The 17,433-nt window shown below is 28.4% G+C and overlaps 1 protein-coding gene and 1 long non-coding RNA gene across 2 annotated transcripts in view; one reads left to right on the plus strand and one right to left on the minus strand.

The window, feature by feature from the left end:
* LOC148232638 (uncharacterized) overlaps positions 1-17,433 on the plus strand; it is a 77,044-nt gene that overhangs the window by 14,543 nt on the left and 45,068 nt on the right. The window contains exons 2-3 of the mRNA XM_088189850.1: positions 12,766-12,813; positions 12,891-12,964. Of these exons, the coding sequence (XP_088045976.1) occupies positions 12,766-12,813; positions 12,891-12,964 (122 nt within the window). The remainder of the gene's footprint in view (positions 1-12,765; positions 12,814-12,890; positions 12,965-17,433) is intronic.
* Positions 15,390-16,536, minus strand: LOC148232639 (uncharacterized). The gene is made up of 3 exons (XR_015810448.1): positions 15,740-16,536; positions 15,594-15,673; positions 15,390-15,519 (listed from the first exon to the last, which is right to left on the minus strand). It is a non-coding gene; the product is annotated as an uncharacterized LOC148232639 (long non-coding RNA).

Consider the following 17,433-nt stretch of genomic DNA (forward strand, 5'->3'; position numbering starts at 1 on the left):
AAGGTAGATTGTTCACATTGAAAAAATTCTATCGTGTATGATTTACTGTTTTCAATAAAAAAATAATTTTGTTTTATAATATTTATAACAAAATTATAAACTACATATTAATAAAATACTATTTACTGATATTAAAGCATATCTTTACTGATATTAAAGCACGACCAATGTCTAGCCAAATTTTGCCTTACCCTGGAAAAACCTGAAATGATGTTTTTGCTAAAACTTATAATATTTCTTATTATGGCTTTATTTTAAATTATTTTGATTTTATAAAAAAAAATGTATAACTGGTGCTACTGGTGTTTCTCTCCTTGAAGCGTTTATTGTATTATATTTATTTAAATAAAATTATTTACAATAGTATTTAAATAAATATATGAATAATATCGCAGGGCAAAGGTTTACTTCGAGTTAGATAATTTTAATTTTCGACTTCCTAAAATAATTATTAAAATTCCAAAAAGTTTTTATAATCTAATTTTGATTAATTTAAGACCTTGTAACTGTATAGTGTAAAAAAATAAGTTTACTGTTTGTGCCAACAATGATATAATAACGCATTATAATGCATAATAAAATCATGTCGTTTAAGTCGTATCAATATGAAACTTGCTACCTCAAAAGCGGCATCAATTTTGATATTTCTGACATGCATTGTGACTAATTTGCTAAATCACGTTTGTAATTAATGGCGCAAACTGAGAGCACACGTCGGCATATGAAAGGGCCCTCGACTTGAGTAACTTTATGCAAGGTTATAAACGATGGGCGAAGGGTGGAGCGGCTTTGAAACGTCGCAAGCGCCCGCCGGTTTGCAATTAAAGCGCGCCCCTTCGCTTTCGCGTAGGGTCGGAAAAAATATGACACATAATGAACGCCTTGAAAGTCAATTTACAAGTGTATAACATATTCGCTCGGCGGCTATTTGTCAGCAGATAGAAAACAAAAAGTAATTTTCTTTGAAGGGAAAAAATAAAATATGGTTTTCTACGAAAATAAATAAGAAAAGCAATTTGCGTGTAAAACTAAAACTTATGTAAAATATATTTCAAAGATCACCATATTCGTGTTGGGTAGTTAAAAAATACCTAATGAAAACGTATTTCAAAATATTATATATTTTCACTTAATGTTTTAAAATACATAATAAATATTTTTTCTATACTGCTCTTCAATAGCTGAACTTTTATGAATTTTTAAATAATTATTAAACCATTTTAAAACTTATACCGATATTATTATTACCGATTGTTTCCACTGCGATTTTATTGCTTTTGACGTGAATTTTTGACTTCTGAGAAGTGATAATTGTATTTGCGCTCTCTTATTAAATATACTTCGATCAATACTTAATATAAAAATATAAAATTTCGCCATTACCGTCTATTTAATATATATAAAAAAATGATTAATACATTTCCTAAAATAAAATTTAGTTATTTATATCAATAAATATTAAAATGATTTTCCATGATTTATATTATATTACCTCAATCAAGAACCGCTATGGCATAAATGACCGCGAAGGTATTTGTGGTCGACCGCGGGTCTATAATACAGCATCTATGCTTAAAACCGATTTTAACTGAGTGAACAACAGGATTTCGCATACATATAATATATAGTTAGTCTTATATGCTTATTTTTTATTGTATAGAATATAACAAGACCAGGCGGGTTTTTTTTATGAACCAAATGTATATAATAATGAACTGAACAATTTGCTCACTATTTGTCACATTTAACAGCAATATGTATGGGTTAGTGCCTGTTTTGAAGCTTTAAATAGAATAAAGGAGTGCTGAATTCATTCGCTTAATTACTTTCATACAATGTGAGTTTGTATGTGTCTCAATAAGTCATGTTACTGTGTTTACAAAATTAGCATAATAAGTGCTGAAAATATTATTTTTCATTATGGCAAAAAAACGTATTTTCACTATACTATGTATTATATGTAGTGTATTCATTTTGAAACTTGCAAAGCTGAAATGAAATTTTCGAACAGTCCATAAAAACCATGGAGAAATTTTTCCATCTGGCACCGTGTTACGCAAAATAAAAGTGAGACAATTTAAGTCACAATGGTCTGGACAATATTCTCTACTCACCAAATTTAATGAAAAAACTACGTCAGCTATCGTAGCGTCACTCATGCTAAATGAAGTTCTAATGAAATATTAAAAGAAACCTCTGAATATGTTGAAATTTGGAACGAATGTTTCATTAAAACTGTCAAGTTATTATTAAATTGTGAATAATAAAACTACTGAATTATCTTAATATCTTTGATCACTACATAGTAGTGAGCTTATTTTTTTAGGAAAACGGTAATAAATTAAAATAATAAAAAATACTATTTTTTTATTTTTGCAGATTTGATTTCACTACTGTTGCACAGTTTTTTATTTTTTTTTAAAGAAATGTTTTTTCTAAAATATTTTTACCTCTAATTTTTAGTAGTATATCACTTAATAATAAAATTAAAAACAATATTTTTTTATATCATTATTATTATTTTAATTATTTGACTGAAAAAATATTTCACAATGACTATTAATTAGAAAAACCAAATCATTCCAATACCGATGCAACTATTGCTTCAATATATTTAATATTTCAATTAAAACACTAAAAATAAGTATTTTCGAAAATTCGGACGCAAAGTCTTGGAACAATAAATCTAGGACAACATCGTCTTTGACAAAATATCGTCATTGATCGACCGCTTTTGGATGCCTTCTAAATTTTTATGCGAGGGGAAAGAACACCACTTGCCAATTTATTCCAATAAAATATATTTTTGTCAGTTACGATTTTCCGAACGAATCTTATTAAAAAAGGAGTGCGTAGAAAATTGTATATCTGTTTTTTTTTAAGAAACATATTTATATGATTGATGATTGTGATATATTCGTATTTGGGTTGTGATTAATTTATAATAATATTTAATTTTAATTACTGCGCCTTTAATAATATTTTTAGAATAAATAAATCGCAGTAGTATTTATTTTCGAAATATTTATCTCTCGTATAATTATTTTTACTCAAGTACATTTGAGTTATGAATGTTTATATAAATATTTAGTCCCAGACAATTTGGCTTAATAAATGCGTTTTTTTATCTAAAAAATCAATTATGTTATGCAATACATATGGTTTTAATAATCTTGAACTTTGGACGTGAGGTAATTGAATGCACTAATATTTAATTGTTACAGCAATAAAAATATATTTATGTTTATATTTTTTACATATTTATTTACTTAACTTTGATTTAAAAAACACCCGTTAACACATTTTTATTATATTTTTTATTAAATGATTTATTTTTAAAAGCATACAATTCGCCCATTTTTTTTAAATACTTTTTTTTATTTAAATATAATTATTGGGACTTATGTATTTCTTATATTTAACACTAATGTATAGTGAAACATATTCCGCGGAATATTTGTCTAAAAATATCGAGATAAAAATGTGCAAAAAATTTTGCAAATCAATACCTGCTTTTATTTTCACTTCGCCAGCCATCCCTATCATAAATGGTGCGGTAATTTCCCTAATACATAACAGAATTACTGAGAACTGCAAGGTACCGTTCGATTTATGTTGCGACATGAGCTCCGTGCCAATGTCAGACTATGCGTTTTTATGAAACTTGCACAAAACTACATGTCTGGGACCTTAAGAATATAAATTTTAAAAGCTTTGTATAAATATTTAAATTGACTAAGCTTATCAAATTTAAACTACTCTAAAAAAATATTTAAAAAGAGAATCCTTAATATATTCGTAATAAATAAAATTCTTTCTTAAAGTAAAGTTTTTTTATATTACAGTTAAAAATATTATTGTATTGTATATTTATCGTGTTTGATCAGTGATTCTCAATGTTTTACGACGTAACACAAATGCAACGGCGTCGTAATAGGCATTCATCGGCTCATCCGCTCGCGTAAATCTAAACTGTTTGTTTTATAACAAGTGCGACGGCGTAGGCGGGGTGGACTGCTTGGCTACCCCTGGTGGGCCCGTATCGATCCAGCACCCCAGCCTCATGAATGAGGACAGCTGTCGTCCGTCTCGCTCGCTCTGTCCCAGACCGTCTTCACTCTCCTCTCCTTGCCCCAGCAAACCGGCCCGATTAACCGGACATGCGCTCCGGTTATCCGACTCCGTAAACACGCTCCGGTCAATCAGCGCTGTTTGATCCGGTGAGAGTCGACCAAACGTGTGTAGGGTTGTTAATTTTCATTCACAAAATCGGCAAGGTGAGTTGCGTTATATATGTACCATATAGAAATATATCATTTTATCATACATAACTGTTGGGTATACCTTTGCTACTACATATCTAGAGTATTTTCAAATCAATCGGTTAAGTGAGGGCTGCGCTACCTCTATTTGTGTACGGTCGTTTGCAATGGAGCAGAATTTTGAGCTAGGCTTATGGAGATGCTACTGTATTGAGGAAAATTGTTTTTAGGTAGCACAAAGCTTTTTTTATACACGAATATTCGAATACAAAATATATTCGTATATTTTCAAATATTTGTTTAACTGTTCGCTTAAGTTAACTAAAGGCGGTAGATAGTTTTGGTAAACTTTGGTAGTAGTAGTCCGAGCGTCGGTGTGTAGTGGTGTCGAGTGTATATAGTCTGGTTTTGTGCCGCTTAATATACACTAACATGCGCATAAATCATATATCTACTCCGCATGTTGAGGCAGTAGGAATGCGGCGTTCTTCTAAACAATTGCTAGGTTTGTGGGCACAGTTCACAGGACTTCAAACACGCGTGTATATTTTTGTATACATTTTTTTTAATATTACTATATTTTTGTGCAGTTTTATGTTTGTTTTAATGCGGTATCAAAACTATTGTAGTTTTAGGCAAAATTAGTCATAAAAAAATATTATTAAAAAAAAAAAAAAACAACCTTACCTTAATTTCAATTTTTAAATTTTAAGGCGATAATAATATTAGTATTTTAAAAAATGATTCACTTTAAAAGTAAAATAATAATAATATATGTAATTGAAATACATCACATACAGTAAATATATGTATATACATAAAACTCCATACATTTTAATTATATTATTATGTAAAATTTCATTACAAATTTATGATAAATAAAATAAATACCGTTTTTTAAAGTAGCATATATTTACATAGTTAATCGACTAAAAAATCATTTAAGTTTAAATAGCGTAGTCCGCAAAGTGCTGAATTAAAAATTCAAAGGGCATTGATTCTAATCCCGCAGCCGACTCAGCAGAATTTTTATTTAATATAAACTAGTCAGCCCCTGCGGTGTAAGCTATTATTTGTAAATTATAGTTTATTAATAAAATATAAAAAGGTAATTCCTAGACTTTGATTTCTGTCTGATTGATTCAAATCGTAACAAAATATTTAAAACAATGGCTACTAGATCCCTTAAAACAATTTAAATGTTTTTTTCTCTTACTCTTTGAGCTTTTTTCTACATAGACATTAAAAAGCTAGATAATAAATTGAAGTACAGCTTTTATACCTTAAATTGAAATATTCTACTTAATGATCCATTCCGCCCTTAAAAAAATGTAACACTATTTTTTATAAAATATACCGTGTTTGATATTTAATTTTCAAATGCAACACTTTCACTCACTCTACCATAGTTTTCTTTCAAATGGTCGGTAAAATCCTAATATTTTAATAGTTTTGCGCAGCTGTTGACTTTCTCAAATGTGTCGTACAATTAAATGTTTTACGAAAACACTAATTTAATTTGCATTTTGTACACATTTTAAATTTTTTTTTTAAATATAAATATTTTAAGCATTTAAGGTAGACTACAAAAATTCGAAAACATAAATTATAGAATAGAAACAGTTTGAGAATAAAAATCTTGAAAAGGTAGTAATTAATTAATACTAATATATAACCCAACACCATATTTTATTATTAAAATTGCCGGTATATTTGATAATGAAACTTAACCGTGTGTATTTTTATTACCACTATAACTTGAGTTAGGTTAGGTTTGGTAAACTTTTATATTTTATTGCTTATGTACATCAAGTCATATTGCGATAAAACCTCAACTAATATAACAAAACGGTCCGAACGAGTTCCACCCAGAAAAATTGTATGATTTTAAATTTTATTGCTGACCCTCGTCAGACAAGCACGATGACGGAACTTTTGATGTGCCGGGGTCACCAGAAAATAAATAGGCCGAACAATGACGTGGGGCAGAGTGCCGATGTGAAAGGGACGCCGCCGGCAGCCGCCCTTCGTGTACTGTATGAAAAATACCTCCCTGTTGCCCGCCGAACCGTGATGGCTCCTTGTCAACTCGAACACACACACAATACCCAGAGGTCCGACAATGGACTCGTCGGACCTTGGAATATGTATGGCATAAGAGTATGGGCATGTGCGTGCTAATGTTGATGTTAGTGAGAGGGCTCGAGGAATGATCACTATTTAAGCTATGCATTCAGGTAACTGTTATATCAGATTGGACCTATGCGGTAGTGAGCCTTTAGATTGCCCAAGGGGTTCATAGTTTGATAAAGACACACACTAGTCTGTGAAATGCAACAAGCTGATGAGTATAGTATTTTTGCTAGTAGTTAGGTTTCAGTATAAAGTGAATCGCAACATTATTGACTAAGTTGACGATTATAAGATAATGTTTCAAAAAGTTTGTCTATGTTATCCTAATAGTAAAAAAAAGTGTAGAAATTAATTTTGTCATGGGTGTATAATAAAAATCAGGATGATTTTTAAGATTTACTTCATTATTACTCATTATGAAAAAATATTATGATATCAAATTATTATTAAAATCAAATGAATATATTCTATTTAATAAAATCTTTTATTAAATTGTTAAGTTTATTGGTTTACATTTTTTTGCCACAGTTGTACAAAATTTCCTGAATTATGTTGTATTTAGTATATAATACTAAAAAATATTCAATAATTTAATTGTTTAGACCAAGTTGTGAGTATGATTTTATTACTAAAAAATGAATTCACTATTCTTTTTAGACCACCTGATAAATATAAACGCTGTTGATTCAACGCCAAGTATTTCCCTATTTTACTATCAAAATTCAAAAAGCTCCACTGCTTAAAAATGCTTAATAATAATAAAACCTTCGTCAAAACGGCAGTTTATTTGTTAATCAGTAATTATTTTTATGACGCACCTGTGTTCTGAAAATCCATTATTTATTAAGATGTCGTTTTTTTTCTATCGAAAATGACGTTAACTTTTAGCGAACTTCTTTTGTTGTCACTGCTTTGTATACACCACTTTAAAATACATTTTGTAATATCTAATAATATTTAATGATACCGTCATAATTTTTACTTTAAAAATAGATTTAAGTCATATTAATATGATCCACCGTATTTTTTTTAAATAGTAGTTACTCAAAACATTAAAAAATTATAACTTTGCTAAAAATATCTGAAAGAAATGTCTTCTTTAGTTTTTTTTAAAAAGCAGAAATATGTAAAATGTGCAAAGAAATTATTTTGACGACAAATTTACGGCAAGGTTGTGTTTTATTTAATATCACAATATTCGTCTGTAAAATAAGGAAAAGCTAAAAAACCTAACCTGTGATGATATTTGGGTATCTAAATGTTTTTATTTTTCAACTGCGTAATAAGCGGATTAGGATTGTCTCAAATATGTTATTAATATTTTGTTGAAAGCCACAAAACGTTTTATATTTTAATTAATTCTGTAATGTATTTAGTTCCATCTTAAGTAGGTGATTTTATTATAAAAAGCTTTACATTATTTTTTAAAAAACATAAATATTATAATATGTTCATGGTAAAATTGGTGTTAATATAATACAATCCTGTTCAACATTACTTACTATAACCAATATAAATGCGAGTGTTTTTAATTAGAAGCTTATTACAAGAAAAAAATTTATGTTCTTGCTAAGTGGTCTTTATGTATTACGCACACAGATTTTAAGAAACTGTATACGCATTGCTCTAAAGTCTAAAGCAATATTAATTTATGTGAATCTCTACACATATTAATATTGTATACATACATTATTATGTATAGATATAATAGTGACCTATTCTAAAATACATTTCCATATTTTAGCTTAATTTGCAATTTATTTTCACAAAGTTGTATACACATGTTTATATATTATATATTGTGAGAGTTTCTCTAAAGGTCTATTCACCAATGCTAATTGCCTAGTTGATGTACTTAGATTACTTTGAATGGCAGCATTTGCAACCGTAATAGTTAATATTGTGTCCGGCAAGTTTGAATTCCAGTAAAAGGCCTTTGCCGGACTGTCTCACGCTAATTAAACTATCCACAAATGCTCTAACAATTTAGAGGAAGCCAATTGAATTCAAGTCGATCTGTTTCATACATTACAATTTAAGTTAATAAGTAATACTTTTTGTAAATATATATATTTATAAATGAATTACATATCTCAATTCAGGACTTATATAATCTCTACCTATGTTATATTTTATTTCTTATTGTAAGTAACATACTTTTTGATTCACCCTCCTTTATAAAGCGTCTCTAATTTATGTCCTGTAAGGCAATTTAAATTCCAGCGGGCAATCGAGGCATATCAATCACGAGACTGGGGCGAAACACAATAAGAAAGAGCCTAGGCCTGTGTAATATTCAAGTATTAGGTTTTCAAGGAGGCAAAAAAGAGCAAACGCTTAATTTTGCTTTTCGTCGACATTCCAAAATCAATTACAATGGTTAGTACTAGAGTTCGGCTTCATCGATTAATTTTCACAGTTAACGTGAAACCATTTTTTAATCAAAACGTTCAATGTAGAAATTTTATAAAATATGAAGCGTATGCTATACGTATCAGTGAGTATCAAATCGAATGTATTCGTGAAAATGCAATCTGTATTCAATGAATGTTTGACTGCAAATCACGTTATTTGTGTTACAAAAATATTTCATTCGATTTCGAATGGTAAAATAATTAAATTTATTCAATAGGCATGTGTTTTTGAAAATTCGGATGTATGTTTACAATTTGTGTCTCTTGTTTACGTAGCAGCAAAATTTGTTGTATTTTTTTACATCAATCTAAAAAAATATTTTATAATATAATATAACATACATAATAAATGTTTCGGATATATATATATATATATATAATTAAAATAATAAATAATATAAATAATAATAAAAATAAAAATTTAATTTGCTTCTTTGCTTTCCAAGGCACCGGTAATGCGTTCTGTTGTTTTGGCCAATAAAAAATAAGCATTCAAATATAAAACAAGATGGCCGACAGTACCGTGACAACAGTTTTAAATAATTATTATTTAATAATAAAATTTTGTTAGGTGACAATAATTTTCATTTGTCTGTATATAAATAATCGTATTGCAATTTACCTAGGTGTGTTATAACTATAAAAATGAAATATATACATAATGTGTTGAGGATTAGAAGAATACATTGATTAAACTAGATAAACAATCATAAAACAATCTTTGTAATGAAATCTTCAAATTTTGAATTCCCGGCGACCGGCTCCGAGGTCGAAAAGTGAGTTTTTCCATTTATAAATTATCAGATTGCAAATTCACTAGGTGTGTTATAACTATGAAAATTAAATATATACATAATGTGTTTAGGATAAGAAGAACACATTGATTAAATTAGATAAACAATCATAAAACAATCTTCGTAATGAAAACTTCAAATTTTGAATTCTCGTCGCCGGGCTCCGAGGCCGAAAAGTGAGTTTTTCCTTTTATATTACATAAACATTATCATTGCTTCCGATTCAATGCACATATACGTTAGATTTCAAGATTTGCAAATAAACCATGTTTTAAACGTGAACGTGTGATATATCCTTAGTATGTATTAGGATTGAAAGTTAATGTTGATGAAATCGGTGCTGTCGCAGTGGGATCGCTATATATCAGCCAACAAACAGCTTATAAATGTGTAGTTTCTTGAATGTTATCTAATTTTACAATGATTATAAATATGTGATTGCATACCTGAAATAATTGATAGCCAAAATATCTAAGAGTAGGTTATTTTTAATTCCGATGTGGCAAAATATGTTCAATTTTTGTTCTGTGCCATCATTCCTCTTTCTGAATAGCCAAATTTAAGATATTCAGTTACATCAAACTTATGTAGTATGTTCTTTATAAAAAGATAATACTTGCTGACAGTGACTTGACCATGAGAAGATTCACTCTTTGTTTATATATACCAATTCTACGTTGTAGCCATATAGGTCATCAAATTGTTTCATCATTGCTTCTGAAAAATAATAAAAAAACAATTATTACTACTAATATAATATAATCCATAAATTAAAATTAAACGACAACCAAGGAACAAAATTGACGGAGTTACTGTAGAGGATTAAACACGTAGATTGACATCTCTTCATATTCTTCAAATTGTCGCAATATGTCATATATTAATTGTTTGCCATACGTAAATGTTATTAGATCTATCATTGCTTCTGAAAATGAACTGTAAACGATACTATATAGTGGATAAAACGTAACTTTTTGTTTACACTAATACGAGATTTTTCATTATTACTAGCATTGTAATATGTTTAAATAACTTTGGTACGTATACCTTTAATTGCCCAATCACCGCTGTTTGTCTTATAGTATTAGGTCCTGGAAAGTCAATGGTAATTTTGTTAGAATAACCGTGAAATATTATTCATATAACCAAACACTTACTGGCACACTCATAATTTATAGTTTTTATTATAGTATCTATAATTCCAATGCTACTTTTGTAAGAAAAACGCCGTGAATATAACATATTTCACTGTTTATTTAATTGAACAGAAATGGGCGCAGCTAGCGCTTGCCAGATGACAGATGAACTGTCACATGTAAGCAAATTTGAATGGGAAGTCCCCGGTTTCGGGCGCGCTTGAGAACGAACTACAAAATTGATTTTAACGATTTAAATTATAAAACACTTATCAAAATATGTATAAAAATCATCAAATTCTAAAAAAAATATTTTTTAAAATATGTTTAGTTTATACGGGATTTAAAATATAATATAAATAATGTGGATTTGTATTAGCTTCTCTTTACAGAAAAAATATGTACTTACATTTTGGTGAACGTTGGCAATTTAAAGTAATAGTTTTTAGAGAATTTTTAAAATTTGATATTTTTAGTTTATTGTTTCTTTCTAATTAGTAAATGTAATTAAAAACTGGCTTTTATATTTACACATAACTTCAATTTGTCCCCGAAAAACTTTCATACAAAATGTTTTCATTATAACGAAGATTGATCTCAGTATAACGAAATATTTTGATCCGAATTTAAAAATGACGTTATAACTAGAGTCTCCAATTCGAGTAATCGAGTACTCGATACTCGAGTATTTTTGTCTATTTTTTAAGTACTTGATAATCATGTATTTTGAAAATTACTCGATTAATACTCGAAATTAAAAAAATTTGAAATATTTCAGAAACAAAAATAACTTTAACTCGGTCCGGTAAATGTTAACGTCTTGCTTTTATTTGGCGTTTATGCCCAAAGTCCCGAGTTAGAGCGGTTACTATCAGGTATAATTTTTTCATAGTTCCATAGTTGCATAGTTCCGGTCGTCGGCTATGTTAGTGGGTATGACGGAGAAATTTCTTTTGTGTTTTCCGTTCGACAGTCCCGACTTATCTAATTTATGGCAATGAACAATATGAAATATCAACAAAATTTTTTTTTAGGTTTTATGACTATGCAGTTGTAGCGTAAAGTGTTATCAATTGTTTATACTGATCCCTCAGCTTAAAATATAAATCAAAACAATTGTGTGTTTTAAAATCATTTAAAGTAAAGTTAGTTCTTTGCGAACCGTTTAGCTCTAGAGTGAAAGGGATTCACCCAAATACATCTTCGAAGGATATAGATTTAAATTCTTCGCAATAATCAGAAGGAGTAGAATATTGTATATTGTTAAGAAAAAAAATCTATTCAAGAAGAATTACAAAATACTATTTTGTCAATAGTCGAAGGAAATAAGAGAAAAGCAGAGAAGGGAATGAAAGAAGAGAACATAAAAAGAGAGTTCAAAAAATGTTATATCTATAAAAAGCGAACAGATATAAATTAGAAGCCTTATTCAACGCGTTAATGACAATAAGACCAACATCAACAGCAACGGAAAGGGTTTTTTCCATAACGGGAATAATAAAACCAAAGGTTAGCAGTAATATTAAATTCGAAACACTTTTTGCATTATTGTTTTTAAAAAGTATGTTCGTGAAGTTAAAATAATTGTAAAAATTAACATACTAAGTATTTTATTTATTTATTTATATGTGCATGAATTTGAATAATAGCTATTTTGGTACATTTTGTAAATACTCGAAAGTACTCGAGTACTCGAGTATTTTAAAATTTTAATATTCGATACTCGAGTAGTTGATGGTTCGAGTAATTGGAGACTCTAGTTATAACTTGATACAATATTTCTCCGAATTCAGTTATTGCTTGACTTGGCGTGTGCCAGCTGTGTTCAAAAGCGACATTACAGGTGTTTCGCTGATTCTCAAACTTTTTTTATAATACATGATATATACAAATTTTATTGTGTTTCATACAGTATCCATAAAAACTAACTACTACTTATTTTTATCATTATATTTTTTCAAGCAAAATTCTTACGTTAATTCCATTTGAATATTTTACGAGCTACTGTTAATTTCTTAATCTACAGAGCACAGCGGGTCGCAGATCAAAGGAGGTTATATGCTGAGATACAAAAGTGAGTTAAATAATTTTTGGCATTACACCAATAAAAGTATATACAAAATAATAATGCGCGATAACGTTTATTTTTAGAAAGACTCCTCTTCGGCACGTGGTCCGAAGAATGGGTGGTACTTTACGACGACTCAACAATGGCATGGTTCAAGGTGAGTTTGCATAATGTAATAATGTTGCGATAAAGAATTTTCTTGCTCGGAGAATATATATAATGTATTAAATCTTAAGATTTCGCTCTACATAAAGAGAGCCGAACTCTGAATAAAACAAAATTTTGGTTTATGTTCATTTGAATAATAATTAAGTCTCAAATACACAATCAAAACAATGTTGAGATTCTGGATTGGCAATTTCGACGGAGCCATTTGCATAATCCGATGAAATATTCTAACGCGGTTATAGGATTTGCATTGGTGAAGGAAAAAATCTTCTGATCTTCCTCGAATATTCACAGATAAAAAATATAATAAAATCTATCAATAAAAGTTGTTTAACCCGAATCTTTATTAGTTATATTTTGTTAATAACTACAACAATCACTGAATCATTTTTACAAAATGTATATTATATAAATTCATATAATTTAAATTTATAATATTTTTTTATATTTATTTTATCAAAATAAAGCAGTTTTTCTCATTTTCGCTTAGACAGCACGAATCTAAATATTGTATAACAATTTAATACATTATAATATATTAAATATCGGTAATGCCGTTTTTTATTTTTCATCGGTATTAATAAAATATCATTTAATTTTGCAATTTTTTTATTATCTGCTTAAAATTTTAAGTTTCTTTACTGTCCTTTTTATATATTTTTATCTATTGATGTTTTAGATTATTATTGTAATTTTTAAACCACTCTTACTATTTAATATTTTTTTTTCAATTCGATATATTTCATTTAGTTTTGCGAGCTGAAAAAATATGTAATAATAATAATATAATCTTAATTTTATGTATTAGGAAAATATAAAATCATAAAAAATATTGTTAAAATTAGAAAATGCTTTTTTTAGTGACTCAATTATTTATTTCAATAAGGTTTAAAAAAATCTTTTAAAATCAAAAATTGTTTGCAAACTTATTGAAAAACAATGTTTGATATTTTAATACGTAAAATTTAGTTTTATATATTTTTAGATTTAGTGTGTATTGTGCTAATGATTTTTTAAGTTTAACAAACATGGAAATATTTTTTCTTATATATAATTGTTCTAAGCCGCCGCCGTCGCTTCCGCTTCCGGACGCGCATAACTTTAAACGAAACATTCTCCGTTCAATTATCTACTCTGTAAATCGTATCGCTTTGTATTAACGGTGTGTAACAATACACGTAAACAAAGGAAATATATTTAATTATAATAATAAATAATAATAAAAATTAAAATTGAATTTGTTCCGATTGATTTTCGAGCCGCCGGTAATGCGTTCTGTTGTTTCGACCAATCAAAAATAAGCATTCAAATATTCAAATAGCTTCGACCAATGAAAAATAAGCATTCAAATTCAAATAGACAGTACCGTGACAACGCTTTTAAATAATTATTATTTAATAATAAAATTTTGCTACGCGACAATAATTTTCATTAATTCGTCATTTGACTGAATAAAAATGAAATGTATACATAATGTGTTGAGGATTAGAAGAATACATTGATTAAACTAGATAAACAATCATAAAATAATCTGATGTAATGAAATTTTCAAATTTTGAATTCCCGGCGACGGGCTCCGAGGCCTAAAAGTGAGTTTTTGCTTTTATAAATAATCGGATTGCAAATTAACTAGGTGTGTTATAACTATGAAAATTAAATATATACATAATGTGTTTAGGATAAGAAGAATACATTGATTAAATTAGATAAACAATCATAAAACAATCTTTGTAATGAAATCTTCAAATTTTGAAATCCCGTCGCCGGGCTCCGAGGCCGGAAAGTGAGTTTTTCTTTTATATTACATAAACATTATCATTGCTTTCCGATTTAATACACAAATACGTTAGATTTCAAGAATTTTAAATTAACCAGTTATGTTTTAAACATGAACGTGTAATATATCCTTAGTATGTGAGGATTGAAAGTTAATGTCGATCAAATCGGCGCTGTCGGACAGCTTATAAATGTGTAGTTTCTTGAATGTTATCTAATAAACGACATTTTACAATGATTATAAATATGTGATTGCATACCTGGAATAATCGATAGCCAAAATATCTAAGAGTGGGTTATTTTTAATTCCGATGTGGCAAAATATGTACAATTTTTGTTCTGTGCCATCATTCCTCTTTCTGAATAGCCAAATTTAAGATATTCAGTTACATCAAACTTATGTAGTATGTTCTTTATGAAAAGATAATACTTGCTGACAGTGACTTCAACATGAGAAGATTAACTCTTTGTTTATATATACCAATTCTACGTTGTAGCCATTTAGGTCATCAAATTGTTCCATCATTGCTTCTGAAAAGTAATTAAAAAATAATAAGAGTAAACATTGAACACATTATTACTACTATTATAATCCATAAATTAAATTTGAACGACAAACGAAGAACAAAATTAACGGAAATTACTGTAGAGGATTTAACACGTAGATTGACATATCTTCATCTTCTTCAAAATAGTCGCAATATGTCATACATTAATTGTTTGCCATGCGTAAATGTTATTAGATCTCTCATTGATTCTGAAAATTGACTGTAAATGATACTATATATTGGGTAAAAAGTAACTTTTTGTTTACACTAATATGAGATTTTTCATTATACTACCATTGTAATATGTTTAATTAACTTTGGCATGTATATCTTCAATTGCCAAATCACTGCTGTTTGTCTTTTAATATTAGATCCTAGAAAGTCAATAGTAATTTTGTTAGAATAACCGTGATATAGTATTCATATAACCAAACACTTACTGGCACACTCATAATTGATAATTTCGATTATAAAGTCTATAATTCCAATGGTAAATCACTTTGAATCATCTACAATTGTAACTTTTTAAGAAAAATGCTGTGATTATAACATATTTCACTGTTTATTTAATCGCACTAAGCTGTATCCCGGCGCGCGCTTGACCGATGACAGAAGAACTGTCACATATAAGAAATTCCGGGGAATACCGGTAATGGTATTTCCCCGGCGCGCTTGAGAACGAACTACGAAATTGATTTTATCGATTTAAATTATAAAACACTTATCAATATATGTATAAAAATCATCAAATTCTAAAAAAAAAATTTTTTTTAAATATGTTCAGCTTATACGGTATTTAAAATATAATATAAATAATGTAAATTTTTTATTAGCTTCTCTTAACAGAAAAAATGTGTACTTAAATTTTGGCGAACGTTGCCAATTTAAAGTAATAGTTTTTAGAGAATTTTTAAAATTTCCTTTGAAAAAACATTTTCAACAAAAAGGGGCAAAGTTTAAAAATAAGTACTATTCGATAACAACCAACTACTAAACACATAGGGTTGCAAAAATCCCTCTTACTGACACCTTTGAAAGGAAACTACACAAAATTGTATATCACTAATTTTAATATTTTTTAAATTATAAAGTTTCAGAATAAAATTTCAAGATTTATTCAAAATATTTTTTTCAACTTTAAAAATATTTTTTATTTTATTATGGATTTTAAATATTCTTTATTTATTATGGATTTTAAATATGTTTAGTTTATTATTAATTTTAAATAATGTGAAAACTTTTTGCATTTATCAATTATTAAAATATATAATACTGCGCAGAAAAAACATTTACTTTAAAAAATATATAAATCAAAATAAGTCAAAGTATTTTTTAATAAAAATAGACAAAGGTCTCAAAATTATTAATATTTTTAAAGCGTATTTTTGGTCTAAAGTAACATATTAGGTGCTTGATATTTTCAGTTTATTATATCCTTCTAATTGGCTTTTATATTTACACATAAAACATATAAACAACTTTTTTTAATTATAAAGTAACTTATGGTGTTACTAAAAAATGTTCTTATTACTAAAATTTTAATTTATGATAAAATTGTGTTATATGCAGCGTTAAAACGGGCCGCTAATTCCCAAAACACTCGCATTAGAGCGGCATAGTGACGTCACGATGACGTTTCACGCCGGCGCCAAAATTAGTTCCACAAATACTCACAGGCGTAGATTCATACGCCGCTGCGATCGCGGGATCAGTTAGTCATAGATTGGATGATTCTGGACAATTACAAGATATACCGAAATGAGAACAAATCAATACAATATCATTAAAAAAAGGTTAGGTTGTTTGGTTCTATAGTGAAGGTCGGGGCGAGCGGCAGCGAGACGAAATAATGAAATTCCAGTATAACGAATCTTTAATTTGTCCCCGAAAAACTTTCACACAAAACGTTTTCATTGTAACGAAGACTGATCTCAGTATAACGAAATATTTTGATCCGAATTTAAGAATGACGTTATAACTTGCCAAATATTTTTAAGAATTCAGTTCATCATTGACTTGGCGTGTGCCAGATGTGTTCAAAAGCGACATTACAGGTGTTTCGCTGACCCTCAAACTTTTTTTATAAAACATTATTTTCACAAATTTTATTGTGTTTCATACATTTTCCTTAAAC

Source organism: Plectrocnemia conspersa, unplaced genomic scaffold, assembly GCF_051122295.1.
Source record: "Plectrocnemia conspersa isolate PC_06_02 unplaced genomic scaffold, ASM5112229v1 ptg000008l, whole genome shotgun sequence".
NCBI lineage: Eukaryota > Metazoa > Arthropoda > Insecta > Trichoptera > Polycentropodidae > Plectrocnemia > Plectrocnemia conspersa.